The sequence below is a fragment of the Prunus avium genome, chromosome 2, assembly GCF_965620075.1.
Source record: "Prunus avium chromosome 2, drPruAviu1.hap1.1, whole genome shotgun sequence".
Classification (NCBI taxonomy): Eukaryota; Viridiplantae; Streptophyta; class Magnoliopsida; order Rosales; family Rosaceae; genus Prunus; species Prunus avium.
Genome location: NC_142285.1, coordinates 28,270,268 through 28,283,834, shown reverse-complemented (window position 1 = coordinate 28,283,834; position 13,567 = coordinate 28,270,268). Strand labels below are relative to the sequence as shown.

The 13,567-nt window shown below is 35.7% G+C and overlaps 2 protein-coding genes across 2 annotated transcripts; both read left to right on the top strand.

Annotated features, from left to right (window-relative positions):
- Positions 1–3,818: 3,818 nt before the first annotated feature.
- On the top strand, positions 3,819–4,470 carry LOC110770969 (uncharacterized; the record flags this gene model as incomplete). The annotated part of the gene is made up of 2 exons (XM_088248625.1): positions 3,819–3,883; positions 3,987–4,470. Coding segments are annotated over 2 exons (549 nt in total), but the record flags the coding sequence as incomplete, so codon positions are not given.
- A 713-nt stretch (positions 4,471–5,183) lies between these two features.
- Positions 5,184–13,062, top strand: LOC110756047 (MLO-like protein 1). The gene is made up of 13 exons (XM_021957424.2): positions 5,184–5,330; positions 7,448–7,940; positions 8,740–8,856; positions 8,958–9,018; positions 9,211–9,302; positions 9,656–9,730; positions 9,852–9,940; positions 10,087–10,136; positions 10,319–10,359; positions 11,453–11,662; positions 11,763–11,830; positions 11,955–12,015; positions 12,355–13,062. The coding sequence occupies exons 2-13, from the start codon at positions 7,521–7,523 to the stop codon at positions 12,529–12,531; spliced, it is 1,461 nt and encodes a 486-aa protein (XP_021813116.2). The 5' UTR covers positions 5,184–5,330; positions 7,448–7,520; the 3' UTR covers positions 12,532–13,062.
- The last annotated feature ends 505 nt before the right edge of the window (positions 13,063–13,567 follow it).

Genomic DNA, 13,567 nt, shown 5'->3' with positions numbered 1-13,567 from the left:
CATCTTTCTCGACCGAAAAAAAAACCCTAATCGCGCCTAGAGATTTTGGACTTAGATCGAAGAACCCTTAAATTTATTCAAAAGTAGTGCTAGAAACTATGTTTATTATAAATTTCTCTATAAGGTGAGAGTTTCCCTAAATGGACAAAGACTTTGGACCTCTCCAACTTGTGGCTTCCACGTGGGCTCTCATGGTGGGCTTAGACTCGGCCGAATTGTACGTGAGCAATGCTCAGGAATGAGCTGCAGCTATCATCTCTTTATACGTTAATTAAATAGCTCGAAAATATAAAATTGGAGACACTGATCAATTCACTTGTTGATTTGTAGGAAAATTATGGCAAGCTTACACCAAATTATGAATTAAAGTTTCTCTTTAAATTCATTAGACTCAACAACAGATGTCATACATCCTTGAAACATTTGTAAACTTCTCATTCTCAACCTACCAACTTAACTATTTCAGCCCTCGAATATCACCTTGTCTCGCTTGTGCTCTGCTTCTCTCCTAGTTTTGAGAGTCGGTGGCAATTTCCCACCCTTAATGGGTGTTTCTCTAAGCTTTGTCTCAGTAGTTCAGGGATTTATGCCCTTTCAGTTATGTTGTTTTTGTTTTCTCCTTCCTCTCCAACCCCTTTTAACCCTAGATCTCACATCAATCTCCAACCTTTTTATTGTTTTTTCATCCTCTTTCACCCCCTTGGTCTTCATCCCCCAGATCCCCCCCACTGTCACCCATATCACTTGCTCTACTCCTCTCCTTCCTCACTTGTTCCCACCTCAATCCAAGCTTGCAGCTATTCATCCTCTACACGCATGTTCGCGTCTTATTTGGAAGAATGGTAGAGTTTCAACTCAGGTGCTCGCACCACCACCTTCCACAAATTGGTTCTTGTTGGTTTTGCTGGCTTTGGGCTGGTTTTGGCCTTCAGTTTTGTCTGATGCATGGCTGATGTTCCCTTGGATATGAGTTTGGGTTCGATGGTTGCGAAGTGTGTCGCAGTGGAGTTCGCTATTGGGGTTTTCTTGGTTTTACGTTTTTCCAATTTTAAGGCTTTGTTCCAGTGGTTTTGGGGTTGTTGTTTGTTGTGTTGGTGTGGAAGTTTGTTGTTTTGTTTTGGCACTGGTTGGTTGTTGTCTGCTTGCTGCTTCTCTAGTTGCAAGGATGATGGGGGCTGCTCTCTGTTGTTTTGTTTTAGTTGCTAGGGTTTTGTTTGTTCTGGGCCATTTGATGTTTGCTTTGTGATCGGTTCATAATTGTATATCATTTTGTACCCTTCTAGCTTATGATTTGGTTATGTTTTTGAGTTAAACTTGTGCTTTTAATCCTTTTTGTGTTTATCTTTCAGTTCATTGAGCTTTAGGTAATAATGATGGCTTTAGAGAGCATAATTCATGCAATTCAAGCATGTTAAGGCCTAATTTGGATGAATGGATGAAGAGCTTAAAGACAAACTCATTTTGGCTACAGCCCCCTGCCAGTCCAGTTCCGTAGGTCATATTGCAAGCTTTGTTTCAACAACCTACATAGCTCGAATGAGGCCACATTCTTCATGAAAGTTGTTCCAATTGGTGTGTACTATAACATATCCAAAATTCAGCCCCATTGGATAAATCTGGAGTCCGTTACCTAGCAAACACAGAACCATGCTCAGGATGGATCTTATCAGCGCGCAAAATGAGTTAGCAATTTGTTTTGGCCTTAACTTCCTCCTCCGACCTTGGATTGGCCCAAATGATATATGGCTGGAAAGAAGACATTCTGAACTTCAAGTTTGAGTGCTTAAAGTCTTAATTTGATTAAGATAAGCCCAAGTTGTAAGCCCTTGAAGTTGCTGGTCATGCTGACCTCAGCATGTGCTGGTTGGATGCTTGGTCATGGTGAGCTAGGTATGAGCTATCATTTCTGGTTGGAAGCTTGGTCATGGTGACATGAAGATGAGCTAGGGCTGCTGGTGGGATCTATTGGTGAAGTGCATCACCCAATTTAGATTTTCTAATACAAGTGCATCACCCAATTTAGATTTTCTAATACAAGTGCATCAACCATTTCAGATTTTATAAAACAAGTGTTGTATGCATTAGCCATATTGAATTCAGATTTTCACTTCCCCTAGGCCTATAAATAGGGAAGTTCTCTAAGCTTGTAAACACACCCCAAGGGGGGGAGCTCTCAAACACTTCTCTAGAGCTCCCTTCCCTTCTCTCCCTCAAATTCTCTTAGTTTCCTTTCAAGTTGTCAATTGTTGTAACAATAATGTTTTTACTAAATTTTCCTTCAAGTTTTCTTAGTTCCACTCTACTTTTCATTATGTAAATTCTTTTCTTAAGTTTTCAAGTTGAATTAGTTTCCAAGTTTCAATTATGGTTTTTGTTCTTATTCATTATGCTTATAAGTTAATATGCTAGTTTGAATGATTGATCACCATTTAGGCTTGCATGTTAGCTATCTTGGTTTGAATTAAGAGTATACACCATGCTTTAATTCGAATTGAACTATGAATAGGAAGAGTATGTATGGACATTCGACAACAGGGATTAGATACATACTTGGTTGTTTAAAATGTTCTTCTATGCTTAATGGGTTCCTAATGCTTAATTTTAGGTTAGACAACAAATGATCAAATTAGGGAATTAGGAACACAAGGTTATGACCACACACCATGGCTTAATCATACTTTAGCTAGAATCAATCCATTAATCTAATTGAACTTGGGAACTTATTTGCTTGAGTTATTTCTTTTTTTCTTGTTGTATTTATTTCCTTTCTTTTTCATTTCTGTTTTGTGTAGGGAAACTAAATTGGATCATTCAATCACCAATCCCTGTGGAATCGACCTCGCACTTACATACGCTAAACTACCAACGGTTCGTGCACTTGCGAGTATCACAAGTTGAGGATGCAACTGAATCCATTTTGGTGCAGCTGTATAAACACAACACTTTGTTGGGCTTTGTTTGTAATCCTTACTTATGTATGAAAGTCCACTTTGACCCAAAAAAAAAAAAAAACCTACCAACTTAAGCTTTTGCGAGAAAAATGGTACACCAACCAAATTTATCCGCAGGGTTAGCTGGTCATCTTTTTCTAATGTACATATACGGATAGTTATGTACATGCCTTAGTGCATGGGTGTATACATGTGTACGTACATATGTACATGGATATAAGTTTTCGGGGGTTTCTCACACACACTACGAAGGTGTTATCGGGTTCAAACCTAAGACCACTGGCTTACAAGTCAAAACCATTTTCCACTGGGTTAGACCCCGTTGGCACATTGATATAAGTTATAACTGAAATTTTGAACATAAATTTTCCAGTTGCATGTACTATATTCAATGAAAATGCAAAAATCTATAACTCCCTCCGTTTGTATGAGTGATAATAACTTATAATTTAGCTAAAAGTTATGACTTTAATAGGAGAAATTGACAATTCCCTTATTTGGCAACTTAAGCGTGGAATTTATTAAATGATGCGTGGAAAAAATCGTGGAAATTTGGACATCAAATTCCTGAGTTTAATTTCCACCAAAATAGGCGTCATTTCACAATTTCTATAGTGACACATTTGTATACCACATTTCTAGACCACCTTATGTGGCAGATGAAGTGAACAGCCATATCAATTAAAAAATGTCAATAAATCATAAAAGAAAAGAAAAGATTAAATTAATTTTAATTGATGTGGTTGTCCACCTCATCTGCCAGACAAGGTGGTATGAGAATGTGGTAAGAGTAGCATTATTCTTTACAAAATTGTGTCATTTACAAAATTTGGCATACATAAATCCGAATACTGAAATCTTTAATTCATATACGTTCTTAGCGGATGGGAGGGTTCAGCTCATGATTCCAAAGTGTTAAATGATTCTTTATCAAGGAGGAACGGACTTAAAGTGCCACCATGTATATATTTATTTATTTATGTCTATATTAGGTTGTATTGTAAATATTAATTGGATTTGTGTCGTATATTCAGGTAAATATTTCTTAGTGGATTGTGGATTCCCAAATCGGCGTCAATTTTTAGCTCCACTTCGAGGTGTTCGATATCATCTTCAGGATTTTGCCGGTCAAGGTCGTGATCCTGAAAATGCAGCTGAGTTGTTCAATCTTAGACATGCTTCCTTAAGAAACATAATAGAGAGAATATTCGGTATATTTAAATCACGATTCACAATTTTTAAGTCTGCCCCTCCATTTCCATATGAGACACAAGCAGAGTTGGTCTTAGCTTGTGCAGGGTTGAACAATTTTCTCTGTAAGGAGTGTCGTTCTGATGAATTTCCTATTGAAGAAAACAACGAGCATTCAGCGTCGTCGTCATCACCAGAAACTGAGGGAAATAATTATGACCAAGTTTTTCAAACCCAAGAACAACAACGCGAGAATGCTAACCAATGGAGGGTTGCGATATCTTCAGATATGTGGAGAGATGCTATGAATGATGGGAGTCAAAGATGAGCAATGAAACAAATACTTATTCGTTTTTATGCATTTAGAATTATAGTTTACTTATCATTTTTTTTTGTCATGAAATTACTGCACATTTGAACAAATTAGATGTCCTTTTTTTAATTTTCTTTGGATGTATTGATTTGGAAATTCTTTACAAAATGTTTTTGTAAAGGTACTTTTTTCTTTCGAAAATCTAGAAAAACGATAAACAGCTCAAAAAATAGAAAAAATAGAAAAAAAATATTTTAGAACTCTAATCAACTCTTTTAAAATCTACGATAAAACTCTAACAAACACCATCAAAATCAATCTAGGAATTCAATCAAACTCTATGTGGAGTTGATACAAATCAATTGAACTACAATGAACTCTATAAACTTTATAACTCCATTTAACTCTTTTAAAATCTTAATTGAATACACCCCTATAAATTTCTTCATTTTAGAATTCTATGTAATTTTCAATTCCTTCATCCAAACGAGAATAACTTCCATGTTCATCACAAAAATTAAGAGTTATATTTCCTTAACCCAAAGAAGAAGAAAAAAATTTCCATACTTTTTTGCCTCAGCTAGCACGGTAAACCAAAAGTAAAAATAAAAATTCCTGCTGTTGGAGAGAAAATGGGAATGTTTGTTTTCTGGAGTATAAATAGAAGGATGGTTGAGACCAAAACAGAAAAAAAGAAGGATGGCGTGCATAGCGGATCAAATTTTTTTGTAGAGTAGGGGTTGTTTTTAAAGACGTAGGCCATTCTAACATTCGTATAGGAGGCGGCTACGGCTTTAAGAACAACGACGATCAAGCTGTGCCTTGCTTGTGAGCGGATTTTGATCCCTCTCTTGGTTTCACAAGCCAGAAACCAGGTTACACTAATCCCTTTTCTCTTGTTATAGCATTTCTATGCTTCGTATATATTGTTCAATAAATTATCTGTTAATGTATATGCATATTTTTTTTTCCTTTCACAACAAGAAGCTGTAAACTCAGCAAAGAAAACAACAATTAATCCAAAGGTGTAGAGAAATTGTTTAATCACAATGTTCGAATGAATGAGATACCCATGCATATGTATCACAATTTTATTTTATTTTTAAATAGAGGGTAGATGTGAATAGATCTTCTCCATGATGAGTAACCTTCGAAAGCATTAATTTATAAACTTTTCCCAGCTTAGTATTGCATTATACTTTTTTTTAGGATTCCTATTGAGAGAGGCAATAGTATATTAAACTCACACACACTACACGGATGCTAGGACTCGAACCCAGGACCTTTCTTAGGGGAACAATTGCAATTGTGTAATTTTTTGTATACGTATGAACATTACCAATTGTTTCAACTCCACTGGCAGAAAAGAATGTATATTTTCATGTGCAAAATAATAGTTCCATTTATTTATTTTATCATAACATAAACTCTTATGGGTGCAGTGTATTGTTTTCTTTTCATAAGAACATGTGACATGAGGTGACAGTTCAGGTAGCTTTTGGATTTATAATATAAGGATGTAGCAAGCTTAGGCTATAATCAGATAATGTTAAGTCAAGGAAAGCATACTTAGAGAGTTATTATCGTTTTGTTTTCTTATTTTAATAAAACAAGACATGAAAACGTGACCTCTCCATACAAATCAGCATAGAACTTCATAAAATTAATAAACAAATGAGCCAGAAGAAAACATAAAGCATTGCCCATTGTCCACTGCCTACTTCCAAGTACCATTTTTGACTTCTGAGTTTAAGAAAACATGGTTATGCATATACTGATGTTGATTGAAGTGATTCTAAGAACAATCGTTCATGGTCGCGTCGCGTGGATGACTGTAAGTTGTTGATGTATTGTGGAACTCACACTTGCATCAGCCAGTCATACTGTGATGGCTTGCAAAACTTTTGTGGCATGATTGTCTTGAATTTTATGACTTTTATGTCAGTGACTAAGGACAACTGTGTCCCAATCTTCACCACAATATACGGCTTAGAAATGCTTTCTAAAAGGAGAACTAATAATCAAGTCTTCCACGCGTTCAACGTGCTTCGATGATTCTAGGCAACTAAAGGAAATGTGGCTCAAGTCATTCTTATGAATGACTTTTGGGTCTTCATTGACAGAAAAAAAATAAAATAAATTATTTTCTATTGATTAAGGAAATAATATTGTCAATAGTCATTTTGTTTAGCGGGTATTCAGCTTCTATTTTATTGGAAGATGTGTTATTATATTAGAAAAAACTATAATATGATATTGCAATACGGTCACATTATAATATGCAAAATGATTATACCACGTGATTATATTTCAATACCACACAATAATTACTTCTTGTATTAATGTATTTCAATAGCACCTTTAAATCCATGATTTAGTGAGATCATTTCCTGACTTATTAATGTCATGAAATGATTGAAACGATATCTCCTCTGATTTAGCACACGTAGAAAATTAGAGATCATGTAGCAGAGTAGATTGTTGAGTTCATTGTGCAATTCTATCAATATTTTCTGCTAATGCTTTACACTCGATTCTACAATAATGTTAGTATTTTTTTTGGTTGTTTTTTAATTAATTTCCTCAGCCTTTTAGGAAATTAATCTACATATTAAGTCTCAAAATACCACCAATGACTATAACAAAGTTCAATTAGTGCCTAATTTTTTTATGGGATTTACCATTTAATCCTTTTAAATCCCATGAAATTATACGTAATCAATCTTTTGCCTTTCTTTGCCATCAAGCAACCAAAAAAAAGAAAGAAACAGTTTCTTGCCTCATTTGAATGCAACGCGGTTAGATTAATCATGGCATTTTTAAGGACATAGCACATGCAATAGACCCACCTGCTGGATAAGCTCAAATTAAAATGAATTTTTTTCAGAGATTATAACGCGGATTCTTATTATTACCATATGAATTTCTGTGTATATGCAAATATTTAAACCCAACACATCAAGTCATAAAAAGCACTGAATGTGAAAAGCAGGGGAGGAGACTCAGCAGAAACCAGTAGAAGAAGAAGAAGAGAGAAGGGAAGAAAAAAATAATCCAAGAAGAAAATGGCTGGAGGTGGTGAAGGTCCAACTCTAGAGTTCACACCAACATGGGTTGTGGCTGTGGTTTGCACTGTGATCGTTGGCATTTCTCTCGCTGCCGAGCGGGCCCTACATTCGGGAGGCAAGTACTTGAAGAGGAAGAAGCAGAAGCCTCTGTATGAGGCCTTGCTCAAGGTTAAAGAAGAGCTTATGTTGCTGGGCTTCATCTCTCTCCTCCTCACTGTTTTCCAAAACAGGATCACCAAAATCTGTGTGAAGCCTGAGATTATGGACAAGTGGCTGCCATGCAGTCTCGATCATAATGATCAAACAAATGAGGATGTTGCCCATTTTTCCACCTCCTTGTTTGGGGGCATTGCTGGGTATACCAGGAGGCTTCTTGCTGCTGGTGGTGAGGCTCAACAGGGGTACTGTGGCAAAAAGGTAATCTCAATCAAAACCCACTTGTCCATTTTCCTCTTTTTGTGTTCTCATGAAAGTTTTGATGTGGAATGATTGACTAGTACCGGGTACTGATCAATTTACAGTAGCTGGTACATGTACAGCTAATGCATCAGGTGCTGTAGATTGGTATCCGGTTTGAGACGGTTTATTTCCTATTTGTTTGATATGTAGTAAGTGCCTAGAATGTATCAGGTTCGCAAACTTGCATACTAAATCGAAGCCCCTTTGGTTGAGTTCGAAGAGGTTTTCGTTGTGAAATCGAAGCCTCTTTGGTTTAGATTGAAAGGGTTTTCAATTGTAGAATCAAGGAATATGGATCAAAACCAAAACTCATTTGAGCTAAATTGAACACCTTCAAATTAAACTGGAGGGGATTTGGTTTGATTTGAAAATGTATGCTCTTGATCATCATTTAAAGCAAGTGAGCAGTTAAGAACAAATTAACAAATTATTTTATTTTTTTGGTGAACAATGATCTATCTTTCTTGAAGACATTTTTTCTGTGTAAATTTTTCATGGAGGTTAGACCTTATGATAGATTAGTGTATAATTGATAAAGATACAATTCTGTTTACGCCAAAAGAGAGATAAAACTACAAGACAGATTGTTAGACATAAGTTTCAAAATTTAACAGCACCAGAGGACCTCATTGAGTATCCCATGAATGAATCTTTATGTTGTTTTGGAATCCAATGATTTTGTAATGTTTCAATTTCAATGTATCTGCACAGATGTATCAAATTAAGTGGTGTAACTATTTTCATTTTCCCCCCACAGCACAAGGTACCTCTGTTATCAGTTGAGGCATTCCACCACCTGCACATCTTTATCTTTGTCCTAGCCATTGTCCATGTGACCTTCTGTGCTCTCACTATTGTTTTCGGAGGGTTAAAGGTGAGCATGAGAACATCTAATATGCTTCTTAAACCTTTACTTTTACTTTTTACTGTTAGTGTTTTAGATACGATTTTAGTAACATCCTTATCATGCTTTAGATACATCAATGGAAAAAGTGGGAGGATGAACATTCAAAAGAGATTAATGAGGCAGATGAAGGTATGCATTCTTTCTATGTTTCTTTTTTGTATTTGTTACAATGAGATTGCGACCGCTGGTAGAACGTCTAGTGTACAACTTTATCATCTTTAAGCTTTCTGGCTGACTGCAGAACTACTTTCTCATTTGGAAATGCTTTGGCTGTTTATTGTTGCTTGTATATTTTCCAATTTGTGAATTGTGTTGGTGCAGTTCAAGTAAAGATCACCCATGTCCAGGAGCATGATTTTGTCAAGGACCATTTTTGGGGTATTGGTAAAAATTATCGTCTGATGGGTTGGCTAGTAAGTTACTCTTCAATGGAATCTATCTACATATAATTTTTAACTATAGACTCGAGCTGAAAGATGATAAAGTTATGCCTGAGTTTAGTGCATTCTTTTACTTTTATATGATTCCATGTTTTGAGATTATGCATGTCTGTATATTTTTAAGAAAAGGAAAGAAACAAAAGTTATTATTGTTTTGAACTGATCATATAAATTTCTGGGATAGGACCTGTTAAGACAATTAAGAAGTTAAACCTCATATTGGTTTAAAAGCGGGATGGTTCTTCTTCTTTTTTCCAAGTGGAATGAACTGCAATGCTAATTAATCTTTTTTGTTTTGTTTTGTTTGTTCTTCCTCCTATGTCCAGCATTCTTTTCTCAATCAGTTTTTTAGATCGGTGACCAGATCAGACTACTTGACTTTGCGACTGGGTTTCATCACGGTAAGGCAGCTAACAAGAGGTTGAGGGAACTCTTGCATATTCCAAGTTTTCAGTATGTTCTCAATTGGCTCCTAGCCTGAACTTTTATTTTTACTTTTTGTGTTTATTATTTATACTGCAGACTCATTGCAAGGGTAACCCCAAGTTTAATTTTCACACGTACATGGTTCGCGCCCTTGAAGATGATTTTAAAAGAGTCGTTGGTATCAGGCAAGTTATATCTGATGTATTTTTTGCAATATTGAATTTCTTTGTGTACTCATTGGGCAGATTTCCACACACTTTAATGCTTTGGCCAATCTGTCCTTTTTGGTTATGATTCGTATTGATTCACCATATGGTTTCCTTGGCTGCAGTTGGTATCTGTGGATATTTGTGGTCCTCTTCATGCTTATGAATGTTGATGGTATGATTCTTGTTTTGAACAAACCAGTTTTGCAGTTATGGAGAAATTTTTTTAACATATATGTGGTGTTCTGTTAGACATTTTCCAGGCAGTTTTGCAGTTATGGCATAGATTGCTTTGCCCACTTTCATGAAAAACACTATCACTATAAACAATGACATTCTTCTCTTTTTCTTGCGCAGGCTGGCACGCATACTTCTGGATTGCATTCGTTCCTTTCTTTGTTAGTAATCTTAACATAACCTTGCTATCAGATTTTGTGACCAATTCACATTTGCATTTTATTGCATTTAATCTGCTTTGCTTGCAAAATCAGCATTCATTTCACTCTCCACTTATCATACTTCAGTGAAACGATGCCACTCTAAATCCAGAGCATTGGTATCTATATAATTCAATTCGATCGGTCTTAATTTCCATTAGATATTGACTATTGAAAGCTGAAGCTGATTTTACTTGCTCATATCAAGTGTTTGGAAAAAAAGAGGGTTGCTTGGAGGTTCTTTGGGCTTGACACTTGCATTCTCTCATGTCAATAGGATTGCATGTTAAACCGTGGCTCATTTTGGTCTTTGTTATTGTGACAACTGGTTCACCTCTTGATTCAGTGTTGCATTGTTGATCAATTTCTTTGTGACATGAAAGATGAAGTTAAGGCTAGACCTAGTACCATTGATTTCTTCTTTACAAGAAAAGCTAAAAATGAAGTCCAGAACTATCTCCGAACAAATAAACTTGAGATAATTTTTCAACCCCAAACCATTTCTTCTGTCTTTGTTTATGTATTTGACACTTTTCCATTTGATTTCATAGCTAAACAGAATGCATGATGAAACCATATATGAGATGGTGGCCACTTTCAAGACAAAAAACAGGAAAATATGAATTTTAATCTTTGGATATATCTTGTTCTTATTATGTTTAAAAGAGTTGGCTTGATTTCATTGTGAGTTGGATGAAACAATTACCTGCTAATTGTGTCAGCTACTCAGTTGGGGCAGATTTCAGCTATAAAGTATCTAGATACGATACGGTCTCACAAAGAACTAAATAAAATTCAAGTAAAATTGAGAGAGCTTGCAAAGGAAATGCTGAGCTGAAAATTCTTATACACTCTAAATTCAAGTACTTACTTCACTAGTGCCACGTCGTTTGTTAAGCAGTGTATAAGCAGAATAACTTTTTCATTACATTTCAGTCACCATGTCATTTGAGTTATGTCTCATGAAAAAAGAAAATCTAGTTTCTGTATCATTGCTCATTATATTTTCAGTTTCTTTTCATGTACTCCATCTTTTCTTATTTTCTTTCTCCAGCTTCTTCTTGCTGTCGGCACCAAGCTGCAGCATGTAATCACCCAGTTGGCTCATGAGGTTGCTGAGAAACATATAGCCATAGAAGGGGAACTAATAGTTCAACCATCAGACGAACACTTTTGGTTTGGCAAGCCCAAATTTGTTCTCTTCTTGATCCATTTCATCCTTTTCCAAAATGCTTTCGAGATGGCATTTTTTTTCTGGATATGGGTATGCTGATTCTTTGATCCACTACGTACCGTATGAGTAAAACTCAAATTGGGTATTGAGAGATTGACATAATCTTTAATCTGATTATACAACTTTGCAGGTTCAATATGGTTTTACCTCTTGCATAATGGGAAAAGTGAAGTACATTATCCCCAGGATTGTTATTGGGTAAAAAACCAGAAACCTTTGTTCCTTCATTCTAATGAACTTATGGTTAGAAAGCCCTTCAAACCACATCAGGTTTTTAACTTGTCTTACTGCTGATGCCTCTCTCCTTTTCATGTTCTTTTAGGGTGTTCATTCAGGTGCTCTGTAGTTACAGTACACTTCCACTTTATGCCATTGTGACACAGGTGTGTTGAGTTTTAAACTACATATTACCTTCTATTTTGGGGAGTGGGGGAGTTGGCAAATTTCGCCACCTTCAAAGAAATGCTTAAATTTGGTCAAAATTTGTAACTGATGGACAAAAACTCCCCTTGCTCAAAGTGCTCGAAGCCCTTTCGAGGAAGACTCAAAGAGGGTTTGAGTTCAACTAAAAGGGGTCTATCGGTTTCAGAAGAAAACCTCTGTCTTGGGGATTATCATTTAAGTTTCCCATTCTTTGTTCATGTTTTTTTTTTTTGGTCCTAGTTCTCCATCATATTCTTCTCTATATGCTAACATAGTTCTGTTTCTGCAATGCGATGAAGATGGGAAGCAATTTCAAGAAAGCGATATTTGACGAAGACATACGCTTGGGACTCGTTGGTTGGGCTAAAAAAGCTAAGAGAAGGAAGGCAAGCATCGATGCCTCCAGCTCTGGCACTGGTTCTGACGTGGGAGTTCAGCTAGGCAAAGTTAACCAAAAGACCACTACAAAGAGCTGAGCAGCTCTTCATGACAAGATATGTGTACTTTTTGTAGAGTCAATGTTAAATATAGCAATAGTTGTCACCACCCTGAAAATTCTGCATAAGGCATGAAGAACTAAAACTCAATCGTATATTACTACGAATTACGATATCTTTTGGGCTCGAGATGTAGGATTATATTCAGGAATTAATCAAATATGCTATGCAGCTTTGCCTATTTCTGCATGCATAAGCATTTTTCCAGCACACCAGTTGAGTTATTGCTGAGTTCTTCTGGAGAGTTCAATGTTTGCAGTGCATGATTGCACCAACAGAAGCTTTGTAACATCTGCAAAATGCTTATTCAGAAATCACTGGAACAAACGCAATAGTTCTTCATGGAACATGGGCGAGCATGGAACAAGTTGTAAATTTGATACATGTGATTTCCGAGTGAGAAGGAAGGTCCTGAGGTTTTTCATCACCCCGAAAAACATGAAAACTACAATGCTTGTAACTGATTCATGTGCTAAGAAGCAAGTATAATAATACAATTTTTCCTACTAATTACTATCACTTTTTTTGTTTTCATCAACATAAAATTCAATCCAATATGTCCAAATGCACTAATTTGGTCACTTTTGATGATTCTAACAACTTGGCCTGCATCTCCAATTTCATAAACGAACATATTTTGTTCTATTTATGAATTTTGTCAAAAGTCCAATCAAATGCAATGTGGTTTATTTGAAATTTTCATCTATATATATCAAACAAAAGGCAGAGAATGGTGAAACATTCAAAATACCAAAAAATGCACTTGGTTAATGCAAACATTAAAAATTGAAATTATTAATTAAATGAGGATAATATGGTAAATTCACAATTTTTCATATTAAAAAAATTAAAAAAAAAAGAAAAATAAGATAATGGATCCTATTTTTATGGAACACAACTACCCATTATTTTTTTAAATTCTAAAATAAATTTTAAAAAATTTTAAAAAAGTCTCTCGCAGGCGCAGAAGCGCATGCGGAGAGGCTAATATACTTTAAAACTATACTTTAAAAAT

Coding starts and splice junctions, on each gene's coding strand:
- LOC110756047 (XM_021957424.2), top strand. CDS start 7,521: ATGGCTGGAGGTGGTGAAGGTCCAACTCTAGAGTTCACACCAACATGG. Junction 9,019..9,210: donor GATTAATGAGGCAGATGAAG/GTATGCATTCTT, acceptor GTGTTGGTGCAG/TTCAAGTAAAGATCACCCAT. Junction 9,731..9,851: donor TGCGACTGGGTTTCATCACG/GTAAGGCAGCTA, acceptor TTTATACTGCAG/ACTCATTGCAAGGGTAACCC.